This window comes from Chanodichthys erythropterus, chromosome 4 (genome assembly GCF_024489055.1).
Source record: "Chanodichthys erythropterus isolate Z2021 chromosome 4, ASM2448905v1, whole genome shotgun sequence".
Taxonomy (NCBI): Eukaryota; Metazoa; Chordata; class Actinopteri; order Cypriniformes; family Xenocyprididae; genus Chanodichthys; species Chanodichthys erythropterus.
The window spans coordinates 2197651-2212311 of record NC_090224.1 but is presented as its reverse complement, the minus strand read 5'-3'; the positions used below and the strand labels follow the sequence as shown (position 1 = coordinate 2212311).

Sequence of the window (14661 nt, the reverse complement as noted above, 5' to 3'; positions counted from 1 at the left end):
TATGCATACACAACAGCAAAAAGTCAAAGATGGACATTTTCATTCTGATCATAAGCTTTCAACAATAAAACCATCATATGACAAATTGAGAGGGACTCTGTTCTTCCCTGGTAAAAGCCGTTACGGTTCCAGCATTCATAAAGGAATAATAAGAGGTAATTTTCCATTTCTGAATTATGTATAGTACATTTAAGCAACATGAAGTATCATACAACAGCAAATTTAAGCAATATTTTAATGCTGAACCAAACATTCTTTCCTAGGATGACCATGGAGGCTGTTTAAAAAAAAAAAATACGATTTCACTATTAAATAAATAGTGAATCCAAATTGTGAACTTTGCTTCTTGTTGTGTTGAGCCATTGGGCAAGTGCAATGAGATTTTTTTTTTTTTTTTTTTTTTTTTTTGGGTTAATATCATGGCAAAAAAACAGTTCCTGGTGGAAAGGTCAAGCCCATTCAAACTGAGGGGTAATGTCCAGTCCTGTCAAACTTTCTCCAGATCATTTGCTATAAGAATGTCAAAACGGCTTTTGCAAATGAAATTTACACATTAACAGTCATGTTTAGTTGCAATTTTTCTTAACTAAAAACTATTAATATGGATTAAGATGGGTTTTGAACCACAGTCCATTTGCATGCTCAAAAAATATCTCACATTTATATCTTAAAGGTGCCCAAGAATGCTTTTTCGCAAGATGTAATATAAGTCTAAGGTGTCTCCTGAATGTGTCTGTGAAGTTTCAGTGCAGTGCAGTTTAATAAAATTTTTTTTTAACTGCCTATTTTGGGGCATCATTAACTATACACTGATTTTTGGCTGCGGCCCCTTTAAATGGCGTGCTCCCTGCCACACAAGCTCTCGACTATATTACAATGCATTTACAAAGTTCACACAGCTAATATAACCCTCAAATGGATCTTTACAAGATGTTCGTCATGCATGCTGTATGCATGCTTTGAATTATGTGAGTAAAGTATTTATTTTGATGTTTAAGTTTGATTCTGTATGAGTTTGAGGCTGTGATCCATGGCTAACGGCTAATGCTACACTGTTGGAGAGATTTATAAAAAATGAAGTTGTGTTTATGAATTATACAGACTGCAAGTGTTTAAAAATGAAAATGGTGACAGCTCTCATGTCTCCGTAAATACAGTAAGAAACGATGGTAACTTTAACCACATTTAACAGTACATTAGCAACATGCTAATGAAACATTTAGAAAGACAATTTACAAATATCACTAAAAATATCATGCTATCATGGATCATGTCAGTTATTATTGCTCCATCTGCCATTTTTCGCTGTTGTTCTTGCTGGCTTACCTTGTCTGTGCACAGATCCAGACGTTAATACAGCTTTTCCTTGTCTAATGCCTTGAACATGGGCTGGCATTTGCAAATATTGGGGGCGTACATATTAATGATCCCGACTGTTACGTAACAGTCGGTGTTATGTTGAGATCCGCATGTTTTCCTGAAGTCTTTTAAACAAATTAGATTTATATAAGGAGGAAGCAATGGGGTTTGAAACTCCATGTATGTCATTTCCATGTACTGAACTCTTGTTGTTTAACTACGCCAATATAAATTCAATTTTTGATTCTAGGGCACCTTTAATACAATGTCCACATTATAGGCTTTTCAGCATGTCAGGACTCTTATGGGACTCTTAAGCCTGTAACCAGTCTCTCTCTGTATTAGATCCTACCACATTTGCCACTAATCTTAATTTTTATACTCGTTTGGACACCTGATTTTTCAGGTCTCTTAGCCCTTTCAAGAGTTTGATAATGGGTCCCTTCTAACCAGGCAGGATGTCTACTTTCAACTCATTAGATGCAAATCAAATACGGCACCTGGGTGGGTCTTGAAAAACTGCGCCCTATTCTTCATTCTATCTTTCTTTGATCACTCTGTACCTCAACAATACCGATTATCTGGAAATCATCAAATGTTATTCCAGTCCCCAAAAAATCTCATCCATCAGAGTTAAATCAATACAAGCCTGTATCATTAAAGGCACAATATGTAAGATTTTGCAGTAAAATATCCAAAACCCGCTAGGCCAGTGTTATATATTTTGTTCAGTTGAGCACTTAAAATATCCCAAATATTTCAAACTATTTGTAAATCGTGAGAAAATCCCGATTTTAACCAAGGATATGGGATGTGTCTGGGAATCGCCTATCAATATCCGTGTTTCCGAAACAACAAAGACGTTTTAACGGATGTTTTATTAGACAAGGGAACAACTGTTTGGTTGCATTTATAGACAGAAAATGAATTATTGTTATATAACTCAACATGTTTAGTCTTATTGCTTAAATCTACTTTTCTTGAATTTACAAGAGCTTTTACCATGCTTCAGAGAAAAACACTTTTGTCAAGTAGCCAAGTAAGGCAGCATTTTCTCCATCATACAAAATGTTTTAAAATGAATTGCATGCCATTTATCAACGCAAGCCACCCAGAATTTATTAATATATTCTAAAATCGATCTAGCTTACTGCCGTGTGTAACAAGTGTTTCACAGCAGCCGCCGAGTGAATGCAGAGAGAAACATATGAAGAGTTTGGTTCCAAAACGCAATAACTCCATTTTGATTAATTTGAGTAAAAAGGCATTTTCTTTACCAAGAAAGTGGCAAGATGAAAACCGCCATTTTCTGTTTCAGACTTTCACATAGCATCTTTTGGTTATAAAAACATTAAAAATTCAAATCTATATTTTGATTTTAAAAAGTTTATTATAAAAACGTATTATTTTTTCCCCAAAATGCAATAAATCCATGACTTTTGTTTTTTTTTTCAAAATGCAATTAATCCATCAATATAAAAGTTATTTTTCAAATTGAAAATACACAACAAAGTAAGTTGAGTCTAAACTTTGCCAATATTTATCTTATATACAGACATTTTACTAAAAATACATTCAGCCGTCGCTCCCAAAATGAATTAAATGGGACATCTTGTTAATGTTATAAATTATTTGTTATTACCGATTAAAGAGTATCTGGTGCCACCGCACGATTAAATAAACACATTTGCCGAGTACATTGGTATTAAAAATGGCTTTTTACAAAGCCTTCAATGTTTACAGTGCATGGAATGGTGCGCTGTGATTGGTTGAGAGCGGATATATCGCGTTCTGCAGAAAAAGGAGACTGGCGTTTGTCGCGTTTTGGAAAGAAAGGGAGAAAACATTACAGAATAACACGATGGGTATCGTATTTTGTGCAAAATTAATAAATGACTTTTCAATACTGACCAGATACAATACTGATTTTTTAATTTTTTTTTTTAAATGGCGTTTATCGTGTTTTGGAACCAAACTCTTCATATCATTTTGAACATCGTCAAATGTATCTAATATGATAAACAGTGCTGTGTTACCCCACATACTCTTGACCGAAAGAAGCGGAAGCGGCGACTGTGGCATAATAAAAGTTCCGCTGCTGTCGAGGTGTCGCATTCGTCTTTCATTAGCAATCTCTCTTTATTGTTTTATTTCTTACCATCTGCGGATACAAACTGGCCGACCGCTGAAGACACCCCTCCGCTGTTTTCCACAAACTGAATCTCAGATACGATGATATTATCCTCCAGAACCGAACCACAGGCTGTGCAGACTGCACTACCCCGGGCTGGGTCTGTGTCGATGTCTGCTCCACCACAGTTCTTACACTGACGACTCATACTGGCAGGAAGATTCAGACCTGAAGAAGACAACATGTACACCATTACTGAACAACAAACGAGGGGCAAACAAACACATCATCTACAGCGTCAGTGTATTGTTATTCTGAATAGGACAGCATAATAATAATAATATACTTAATAAAATTGCTTAATGTAGTATTTTATGAACGATATAGTAGTAACTAAACTATGTCGAGACCGGGATTTGAACTCGGGTCGCCAGTTTACAAACGTCGGTGATATTCCGCTCTGCTACACAACAGCCTTCCCGGGGTGACACACAATGCTCACTTAACCCATCCTCGTTATTGTTCACATATTTATTTTTCTATATAATAGAATTAACTTCATATTAGCATTATCGCTAATGTATTCTTCTAGTATATATAATCCTTGCTAAGCTAATGTTTTGATATGATTTAAGTAGGTGAACATATGCTACAAAATGAAAAGCTAGCTTGCATAAGACCTGTATGATACTATTGTAAACATAATACAAACAGCCCAAAATATCGCTTTATTTTTGTTTTATATTATACAGACGCACATAAATATAAGCCATTAACGCTAGCTTTCAATAGCAGCAAACCACTCACCAGTCAAAGGAAGTAAAGACTTAAGAACGAACAGTTTAAACCAGTATCCTCCAGTCCTGTTTATTGTTAGCTTTCACAAACTATTTAATTAGCAAACAATTCATTTCTTTGAGCAACATGCCTACAAGTTATGGTAAAATATATAATTTGATTTAATAACACCATTACAATAGTGACTTTCTACCCAACTGCGAGACGACATTATGGGCTTTTCTAATAGATGAATATAGAGGGGTGGCCACTAAGCCACAGTTCTTCGTTTAGTTGTTTGATTAGTTTATTTATCTAATATGTGTCGCTTTTTGACATAAAACGTGTTTTAGGAAATATTATTCATACATTTATCTTTATTATAATCCCAGTTAATCTACATAGTCAAACGTTTACACTCCAAACACCCCCATTTTGATATGGACTGGGCCAGTGGCGGACTCCGCTCTTAAAGCGCGATAATATGAAGGAGGTGTGAGGTGGTGTTTAGCCGATATTGCACGCTTTCTCTTACTGACTTGCTATAATAAAGTATTTTTCGTTATATTTGTAGTAGTGGCTTGTCTGTCCTTGTATTAACACTGCCAGGTTCAAATAATAAAATCATTCATCGACTGGATTTGAGACTTTGATTTTGACAGAATTTTTGACATGTTGACCGGGAAGTAAATGGTGTGCCGTTCAAAATGTGAGCTGATCGTTTTAGTGGGTTACACCGTTTAAATGGAGATCCACGGGAGGTGATGGAGTGGGAACAACTTGAGCTGAATCCAAGGGTTATTGCAGCTGTTAAAAAAGGTTGACAAGAAATCCCGCTCGAGTACACTGAGTCTAAAACTGAATTCGCTTCTTGTTTAATGTTATTTTATTGTTTAGCCAATTTTAGATCAGCGAAGGAGATCCTCCGTGTGTCTGGTCCAGATGTGCAGAGACTGACGCGCTTGTCAAAGACGGATGTTCAGCATCTTCACTCTGCTGTAGCAGCTGCTGTCCGCAAGTCCAGCCCGGTCACAGGTGGGCTTCGTTTATTACAACAATCGTCTACTAAGTTACCATTTGAGATTTAGCTATTTTTGAAGCTAAACTATTATTTTAATGTATTCTCAGCTCTACAGCTGATCCAGGGAGAATGTCCTGTTTTGGAGCCCGGACACAGGCTTTCTTTTGCCTGCCCCATTCTGGACGGTCTGATGCGCGGCGGTCTTCCGTTACGAGGAATAACAGAGCTGGCAGGCGAGAGTGCTGCTGGGAAAACTCAGTTTTGTTTGCAGCTTTGCTTATCTGTCCAGTATCCACGGGAAAACGGAGGGCTGAACTCAGGTAAGGGTTTTTTTCTACCCAATAAAATAAATATTTAATTGCATTTTAAGATTTTTTTTTTAAATAGTAATCACCAGGTGGTATAAATTCCAGGTATAGAAATCACACTTTTTAAAATGCCCTCATATATCCAGCTTTTCCAAGATTGTGTTAATCCTGGTTCTTCAATGCTAAAAGAAAAAAAAAAATGTTAATGGGGGTCGATAAAATAAAGAATATCTTGATCAGTCTCCTAGTGAGACCCCTGATTGAGAACCACTTTTAAGACCATTTTAATTACAGCTTTCATAAACGCATCAAATAAACACTTATTTCAGTAACTTGTCAAATCTGAGCACAGTTTGAGAAACTCTAATGGCAACTGTGAGATTTCTGTGGTAGAAGGAGAAGAAAGTACACTGCCCTCCAAAAGTTTGGAAACACCCCTAGCAAAGTGTGGTTTTGGATGATATCAGCATAAATCCTTATCATTTTTTGGTGCAAATACATTACAGTAACTTGACATTATCATTGAAGACCAGCAATAATAATTTTCATTTTGATTACATAATAATGGCAAGAGTCAGACATGCCCCTTTGCCAGCTGTGATGCCTGGTTACAAGTTTGGAATTTTCCAAAGAAACATGTGAAAATTTTTTGCAGTTTTTTAATGACAAGATTGTGACTGTTAGAGCTAATATTGTTCACCCTTCTGCTGATGTGTCTTCTTTCCCTGTGTGCTCCTCTGTTTTTAATCAGTTTGAGCCACTGTCTCTTGCTTGTTTAAAAGACATCATTGATAAAATGAATCCATCTTGTTGTCCCTTAGACATTATTTCCCCAGATTTCCTAAAGAAGGTTTTTGAAACCCTTGGCCCTATCATACTGATGGTTGTAAATAGTAGTCTCACCTATGGAGTTGTACCCCTACATTTTAAACGCGCTATAGTGGAACCTAACTTGGATTCATCGGTTCTTGCCAATTTTAGACCCGTTTCTTTCCAAAATATTGGAAAAAGTTGTTTTTAATCAATTATTAGCCTATCTAGACTTGCATGGCTTGCAAGAGTTGTACCAATCTGGTTTCAAATCACTTCACAGCACGGAAATGGTTTACAATGATTTATTATTGGCCACTGACACAGGTAACTATGCTGTTCTTATGCTGTTAGATCTTACTGCTGCGTTTGATACCATAGACCACAATATACTGATCTCTCGCCTTGAGCATTGTGTTGGTATAAAGGGTGCCGTGCTACAATGGTTTAAATCTTATCTGGGTGAAAGAACTTTCTTTGTACGTCTTGGGGAATTTGTGTCTTCTACTGCATCTTCGGTATGTGGAGTCCCTCAGGGTTCCATTCTTGGACCGATATTATTTTCTTTATATATTTTACCTTTAGGGTCCATTTTTAGGAAACATGGCATCTCATTTCACTGTTATGCAGATGACTTGCAACTCTATCTGCCTTTGAAATGTAAGGATGCAAATTCCGTGGCACCTTTGCTGAGATGTCTTGAAGATATTAAAGCCTGGATGGCCTCCAACTTTTTAAAGTGTAATGAAGATAAAACTGAAATCATTTTATTTCGACCTGGTGGTACAATTAATACTCCTGATGTAGATCTGGGTGACTTAAAGTCTTTTGTGAAGCCTGTTGTTAAAAATCTAGGGGTTTTAATGGACGGTGACTTTAAACTAGAAAAACAGATTAATTTGGTAGTTAAATCGTGTTTTTATCAGTTAAGGCAATTATCTAAAGTCAAGTCATTTGTATCTTTTACTGATTTTAAGAGGGTCATCCATGCTTTTATATCATCCCGACTGGACTATTGTAATAGTCTCTATGTAGGTATTGGTGAGGCATCTCTAACACGTTTACAAAGGGTACAAAACGCAGCTGCACGTTTATTAACGGGGACACGCAAACGAGAACACATTACACCTATATTGGCTTCCCTTCATTGGTTGCCCGTTCATTTTAGAATTGATTTCAAGATTTTACTTTTAGTTTTTAAATCATTAAATAACATGGTCCAAAATATCTCTCTGATCTATTAAAGCCATATGCTCCATCCAGAGCACTTAGGTCTGCTGGGCAACTGCTTTTAGTATCCCCCAATGCAAAATTAAAGAGCAGAGGTGACCGTGCCTTTACAGTAGCGGCCCCCAAACTCTGGAATAATTTGCCTTTGTACATTAGGCAGGCTCCTTCACTGGCTGTTTTTAAATCACATTTAAAAACATATTTGTACGGGGCAGCATACAACACAGAATGAGAGTTACCTGTTAGGAGTTCTATTTAAGTGTGTGCTACTAATTATTGTTGTATTTATTGCATTTTTATTAGTCTTTCATTTAGTTTTTATTTATTTATTTTATTATTATTTTTATGCTTTTTAGTTCTATTGTTTATTCTATATTGTTTGTACAGCACTTTGGTGAACACCTGCTGTTTTTAAAAGGTGCTCTATAAATAAACTTTGATTTGATTTGATTTACTGGTTTAAACTTGGACCAGGTTTGTAAAAGATTTTTGGGTCAGCACACCTTAATAGCTTCAACAAGTGATTGCCAATTAAGTTTAGAATACAATGAACCAATTAGAACCCAGTTTAGGTCAGATAGCTGCTAATGGTGGATATTGTGATGAATCAGTTTTTTTCTATGTATAAACTGTTTATGTAATAAAATATGTTTTTGTAGTTTGTGTTATCCCTTATCAGTGCAAAATTATCACAAATTAAAAAGGATTCATGCCAATATTGTCTAAACCCCCACTTTTCTATGGCGTTTCCAAACTTTTGGAGGGCAGTGTAATCGTTTTGACACATTTCTGATGAAATGCTGTTTTAAATCACATTTTATATGGTCATTTAACAGGAGCCGTTTATATTTGCACCGAGGACTCTTTCCCCATCAAACGACTGCGGCAACTCATTACCCAGCAGTCCCGGCTCAGACCAGATCTACCTCCGGCTCTGATCCGCAGCCGGCATTTTACTGACAGCATCTACATCGAGCATGCAGCTGACCTGGTGAGACTGGCAAGAATTCTTCTTAACAAGTTAATAACCATTAGAAAGGTCTTAAAGGGTTAGTTCACCCAAAAATGAAATTTCTGTCATTTATTACTCACCCTCATGTCATTCCACACCTGTAAGACCTTCGTTCATCTTGGGAACACAAATTAAGATATTTTTGATGAAATCAGAGAGGAATATGACTCGTCCATAGACGGCAATATAATCACCGCTTTTAAGGTCCAGAAATGTATTAAAGATATTGTTAAAAAGGTTGATGTGACTACAGTGATTCAACCTTAATGTTATAAAGTGACGAGAATACTTTTGTGTGCAAAAATAATTCAACAATATCTTCTCTTCTGTGTCATTCTATTATAGAGTTGTCAAAAGTACCGACTTCGGTACCTGGTCGGTACTGAAATTAAAAAAATTTGACGCTTTGAGCGCTGTTGAGTGGATTCGTAAACATCTCTGATTGGCCGTTGTTTTCACGGCTCATGGGATATGTCTGTGATTGGCTTCAATGATCAACGTTGTATAAACATTGTAAATAGTCATCAATAAATCTCTTCACTAAGCGCTTACACAGATACATGGGAGATACACCTGCTTTCAATCGCTCGCACTCCCACTTTCAAAATGCTTTCAAATTCAAACAGTTCTGTGTGCTTTCAAATGCTCCCATGCGTTGATCATTGTAGCCAATCACAGGCATATCCGATGAGCGCGTCAACACAGTGGCCAATCAGAGGTGTTTACGAATCCGATCAACAGTGCTCAAAGCGTCACATTTTAAAATTTTCAGTACTGATAGGTACCGAAGTCGGTACTTTTGACAACTCTATTCTCTTATGCTGTTTACAATCAGCCCTTCCAGGTTCTGCATCAGAATGCAGACTCATTATCAGCCGGCTCCTGCATCAGCGCAAACACAAAAGCTCTGCAATGCGTTCACTGAGCCAACTGCTTAACAGAGTGACAGGGAAGAGGAAAATTGTTGAATAAAGTCATTATTTTTGTTTGGTTTTTGCACACAAAAAGTATTCTAGTCTCCTCATAACGTTAAGGTTGACTGTTATAACAATATCTTTAGTACCTTTCTGGACCTTGAAAGTGGTGATTATATTGCTGTGTATGGACGAGTCATAGTCCTCTCGGATTTCATCAAAAATATCTTAATTTGTGTTCCGAAGATGAGCGACGGTCTTACAGTTGTGGAACGACATGAGGGTGAGTAAGAATTTAAATTTTTGGGTGAACTAACCCTTTAATGCTGGTGCGTATGTGAGCAGGAGGCTCTGCAGGTGTGCGTGTCTCAGCGTGTGCCTGTGCTGCTGAAGCGAGGTCTGGTCAGACTAGTGGTGGTGGACTCTGTGGCTGCTCTGTTTCGCAGTGAGTTCCAGGCTGATGAGGCAATACAGAGGTCACGCCACCTGCTGGCTTTTTCCAGTACACTCCACCGCCTGAGTCATGCATATGGTGCACCTGTAGTCTGCGTCAACCAGGTCAGACCTCCATCTGATTTCCAACACCTAATCAGAGATATTATACAATATGCACTGTAAACGCTATAGACATAATAGTTTAAATTTAAATAACACACAAATAGCTCTCACTGTACGCTATTTATCTTTCCTAGGTTACAGATGTTGTGGAAGGCCCAAATCCAGGAAGGTGCGACTATGGGTGAGTGTGTTTGTGTCAGTTTTGCCAGCATCAAAAAGGCCAGAATACAACAGCTAAGCTCATTTCAGGAGACTTGTTGTATTTACTAGGGATGTGCACCACAAGTAATTTCATTAATGTTTAAACTGAATTTTTTTAACGGACTAGTCTAACAATCTCAGAGAGGACAATCAAAAACCTGTATGTGTGATTTTATTTTTCTCCTTACTATGGAAGTCAGTGATGCAACAACTGTTTGCTTACCCAAATTCATCAAAATACATTGTTTTGTGTTCAGCAGACCAAAGAAATTCATACAGGTTTGGAACAACTTGAGGATGAGTAAATGACAGAATTTTCATTTTTGGGTGAACTATCCCTTTAACAACTTGTATTTCCAATGTTGACTAGTCCTGCACATCCCTAGTAATTACAAAACTGGACAGATCACACTTTATGCTTTTGAAGCTCTCTAATAAGTCTTCTATAACTTAATGTACACAGGCTGGTGGGCAGTAAGGTGCTTCCTGCATTGGGCATTGCTTGGGCCAACCAAGTGATGGTGAGGCTCATGCTCACAAGATTGGCAGGACAAGTAAAATCAGACAGCCAAAGCAGTGCTCTGCGGAAATTACAAGTGGTCTTTGCCCCACACCTCCCTCGAGCGAGCTGCCTGTGTGGGGTCTGGGAGGAAGGAGTGAGAGGGATCTCCGATAACGACTCCGAGCTACAGCCACAGAGCTCTTCATGATCAATGATCGGAGACTACATTCAACACAATATGGCAGTTAACAGCTGCTAATGGACATACATGTTTTTAAAGCACATTTGAATGTTTTTTTGTTTTTGTTAGGAATGGCTACATTTTTACCATTTGAAACGAATGCACATGATTATTAATAAAAATTCTCACAGGTATTATGTGCAGACAATTTTGTATAATCTAACCCTATTTTTATAATAATTAAAATTTTATTATTATTATGCCCTTGAGACACTGAATAAATGTTTTCCTTATGTATACCTGTATGTTGTTACAGTTTTCATACAATAAACAGTTACAATAAAGCAATAAAGCCTCAAGAAGTCAAAGCTCAGCCAATCATAATCAAGGACTGGAACTATCATTTTATATGCAGCAATAAGCAAGCTAAATAAAGGCTAATCACTGCTTAATATAGAGAACAGGCTGTTATGTTCACCCATTTCAGAACTGTCAAGAGTCCAATCACTCCTTGATCAATTTACCAACCTATAACACTCAATATAGCATTAATCATGTTGAAATTAACAGTCAAGACTATTCCATATCAAACAGAAAGGCAAAAGTGTGTGTCTTTTTCTACAAAGGTGAAGTGTCCCAGTTGTAAACCCAAACCATGTGCCAAAAAGGGTCATATGACCATGTAAAATTAAAATTTAGAAATGACTAATTTATTACTATAAAATGTATATGGAGATAGTAAATGTAGATTTTTCAAAAAATAGGTACCCATTTTCAGATCCCCTATTTTGTTTTTATCAGCATATCTTCTACGTTTGAGACCTGTTATAAGTCACCTGTGACTCTTTATGAGTTTTGACCAGCAGAGGGGGCTAAGATCCAACAAAACTCAGTGTACACATGCCACATCTTGCATATGAGATTGCCCCAATAATAGATCGCATAACCTGATATTGCTGAGTTCAACATGTTCCTGGGTCAACATTTTTGTTGATCCTGGAACATTCAAATCAACCAATCAGATTTGAGGGACAAGTTTACAGATTATGTCAAGTTTAGGCTTAAAATTATGAATTGGTGCTTCTACATCAGTGTTATTCATCTATCATTTCCCTCTGATTTTTGGGATAACTTATGGGTAGGGTTAGGGGTAGGAATAGGGTTAAGACTAAATTTTCAGACTAGAATGTTGTTCTAGGATCAACAAAATATGTCGACCCAGGAACGCATCTAACTCCGTGATATCAGGACGTGCATAATAGATCATCTAATCCTGAAGTTGAGGGCAGATATACAGTAGCAATGATATCAATAACTTATCCACAGTACGCTAAGATAAAGCATCCTTATTACCATAGATGGCACAGGCTGCACAAGGGCACCACCAAGGAAGCTGTGAAAATGGGTTTAAAAAAAAAAAAAAAAAAACTTAAAGCATGGTACTGATATATTTGGCAGGTGTGAGAAGAGGATGGGGGATATAAAAATACTAGTTTTAATGTCTGAGATTGACCCAAGATAAGGGGTCAATGTTAAGCTGGTTACCATAGACAGCATAACCAGCGAAACCATTTAAAACTGATGGCCATTCAAAAGATGCAGTATATTCTGACTAAATAAATATTTTTATTAGCAATACACATTCTGTTCTATTTTAATAATTCCTGTGATCAAAGCTGAACTTTCAGCATCATTACTCCAGTCTTCAGTGTCACATGATCCTTCAGAAATCATTCTACTATGCTGATTTGCTGCTCAAGAAACATTTACCTAGTTCTGACACTGGCTGATTGGACTTTAACTCATTTGGTAGCGATCATGTCATTATCTACATAGGACAGCTGATTGGTTGCTGTTGCATCAGCGGCCAATGAGCCGTGGCTCAACATTCAAACAAATACTGGTAGTGTTGTCTGCCGTACGCTTTCAGAAACCCTTCGCCTTCCCCAGCTCCACCTGTATAGATCTGCTATGGGGGTTAAATGCTGCAGCAGGAGCAGCATGTCTTACATGCTCACAGCAATTTCTGTGATTGTATTGGCAGTAGCAATTCTCAGTAGCAGCAGCAGCATAGCAGATCTATTCCACCAAGACCAAATACATTAACATTGCCATATCCATTGCCATGCCAATCTCTATTATCATACCAATCTCTGGAGATTTGTCATGACAGAATTCCTATTATCAATGTTGAAGAGTTGAACAGTTTGCATATTTTATTCTTTGATGAATAGAAAGCTCAAAATAACTGCAGTCAGACTATTTAAAGTAGAAATCTTGTGTAACATTATGTCTTTATTGTCACTTTTAATCAATTGAATGCATCTTTGCTGAATAAACATTAAAGGGTTAGTTCACCCAAAAATGAAAATAACCCTCATGTCATTCTACACCCCAAAGACCTTTGTTCATCTTCGGAACACAAATTAAGATATTTTTGATGAAATCCAATGGCTCAGTGAGGCCTGCATTGCCAGCAATGGTATTTCCTCTCTCAAGATCCATAAATGTACTAAAAACATATTTAAATCAGTTCATGTGAGTACAGTGGTTCTATTATAAAGCGATGAGAATATTTTTTTGTGCGCAAAAAACAAAGAAATTAATGACTTTTTAACAATATCTAGTGATGGCCGATTTCAAAACACTGCTTCGGAGCATTACAAATCTTTTGTGTCGAATCAGGGATACAGATTGCGTACCAAACTGCAGAAATCACATGACTTTGGCGCTCCGAACCACTGATTCGATTTGTAAAGCTCCGAAGCTTCACAAAGCAGTGCTTTGAAATCTGCGATCACTAGATACTGTTAAAAAGTAGATATTTAGTTTTTTTTGGTGCAAAAAAAATATTCTTATCACTTTATAATATTAAGATAGAACCACTGTACTCACATGAACTGATTTAAATATGTTTTCAGTAGCTTTATGGATCTTGAGAAAGGAAGTACCATTGCTGGCAATGCAGGCCTCACTGAGCCATTGGATTTCAACAAAAATATCTTAATATGAACGAAGGTCTTACGGGTGTGGAACGACATGAGGGTGAGAAATAAATTTCATTTTTGGGTGAACTAATCCTTTAATTTCCCTCCCACAAAAAAAGAAGAAAAAAATATATTACTGACATTGAAACTTTTGTATAGATGTTTTACTAGTGCCCAACTTGTTTATAGAGGTCACATTTTCCCCTCTGCTTTCACATCACATCATCAATTGATTTTTGATGCATGCTGGGTCTTCTGGAAGGACTGACCAAACACTGGAGCCCAAACCATACTACAGATCTGTGAAAACCCCTGAGTCATGCAACTCCATTTCATACTATTTTTCACAGTGCATTTAATTTTGGAGCATATATCCTCTTGAGCTGCACATTTCAAGATGACGGTGCAAACGAAAGTGCAAAAATGCCTGGCAGTGATTAAAGTCCAGCTACACAGAAAGGAGTTTCTGGATAGGCCTATAATCCTGCCAAGCTACTTAACACATACACACACGCACTGACTGAGTCACTTCATCAACACTGGAAACCTGAATGTTAGCGCACACAAACAAACGCAATCATAAGCAACCAAATGCTGTGAGCAGCTACATTCGCCTTTGAGCTCGTCCTGTCACCATGGCGACGATCACATGGGCTGTCTGTCCCAGATT

At 37.2% G+C, this 14661-nt stretch overlaps 2 protein-coding genes across 5 annotated transcripts in view; one reads left to right on the top strand and one right to left on the bottom strand.

The window, feature by feature from the left end:
• Positions 1-4505, bottom strand: part of brf1b (BRF1 RNA polymerase III transcription initiation factor subunit b) — an 86353-nt gene extending 81848 nt beyond the window's left edge. For 2 of the 4 annotated variants that reach the window (XM_067383613.1, XM_067383614.1), the window contains exon 1: positions 3518-4284. In XM_067383613.1, the coding sequence (XP_067239714.1) occupies positions 3518-3743 (226 nt within the window). In that variant the 5' untranslated portion in view covers positions 3744-4284. The other 2 variants (XM_067383612.1, XM_067383610.1) reach the window with 2 other exon arrangements.
• A 374-nt stretch (positions 4506-4879) lies between these two features.
• On the top strand, positions 4880-11372 carry xrcc3 (X-ray repair complementing defective repair in Chinese hamster cells 3). The gene is made up of 7 exons (XM_067383617.1): positions 4880-5086; positions 5165-5302; positions 5396-5608; positions 8473-8627; positions 9908-10120; positions 10255-10301; positions 10785-11372. Exons 1-7 carry the CDS (start codon positions 5032-5034, stop codon positions 11029-11031), a joined length of 1068 nt encoding a protein of 355 aa, XP_067239718.1. The 5' UTR covers positions 4880-5031; the 3' UTR covers positions 11032-11372.
• Positions 11373-14661: the final 3289 nt, after the last annotated feature.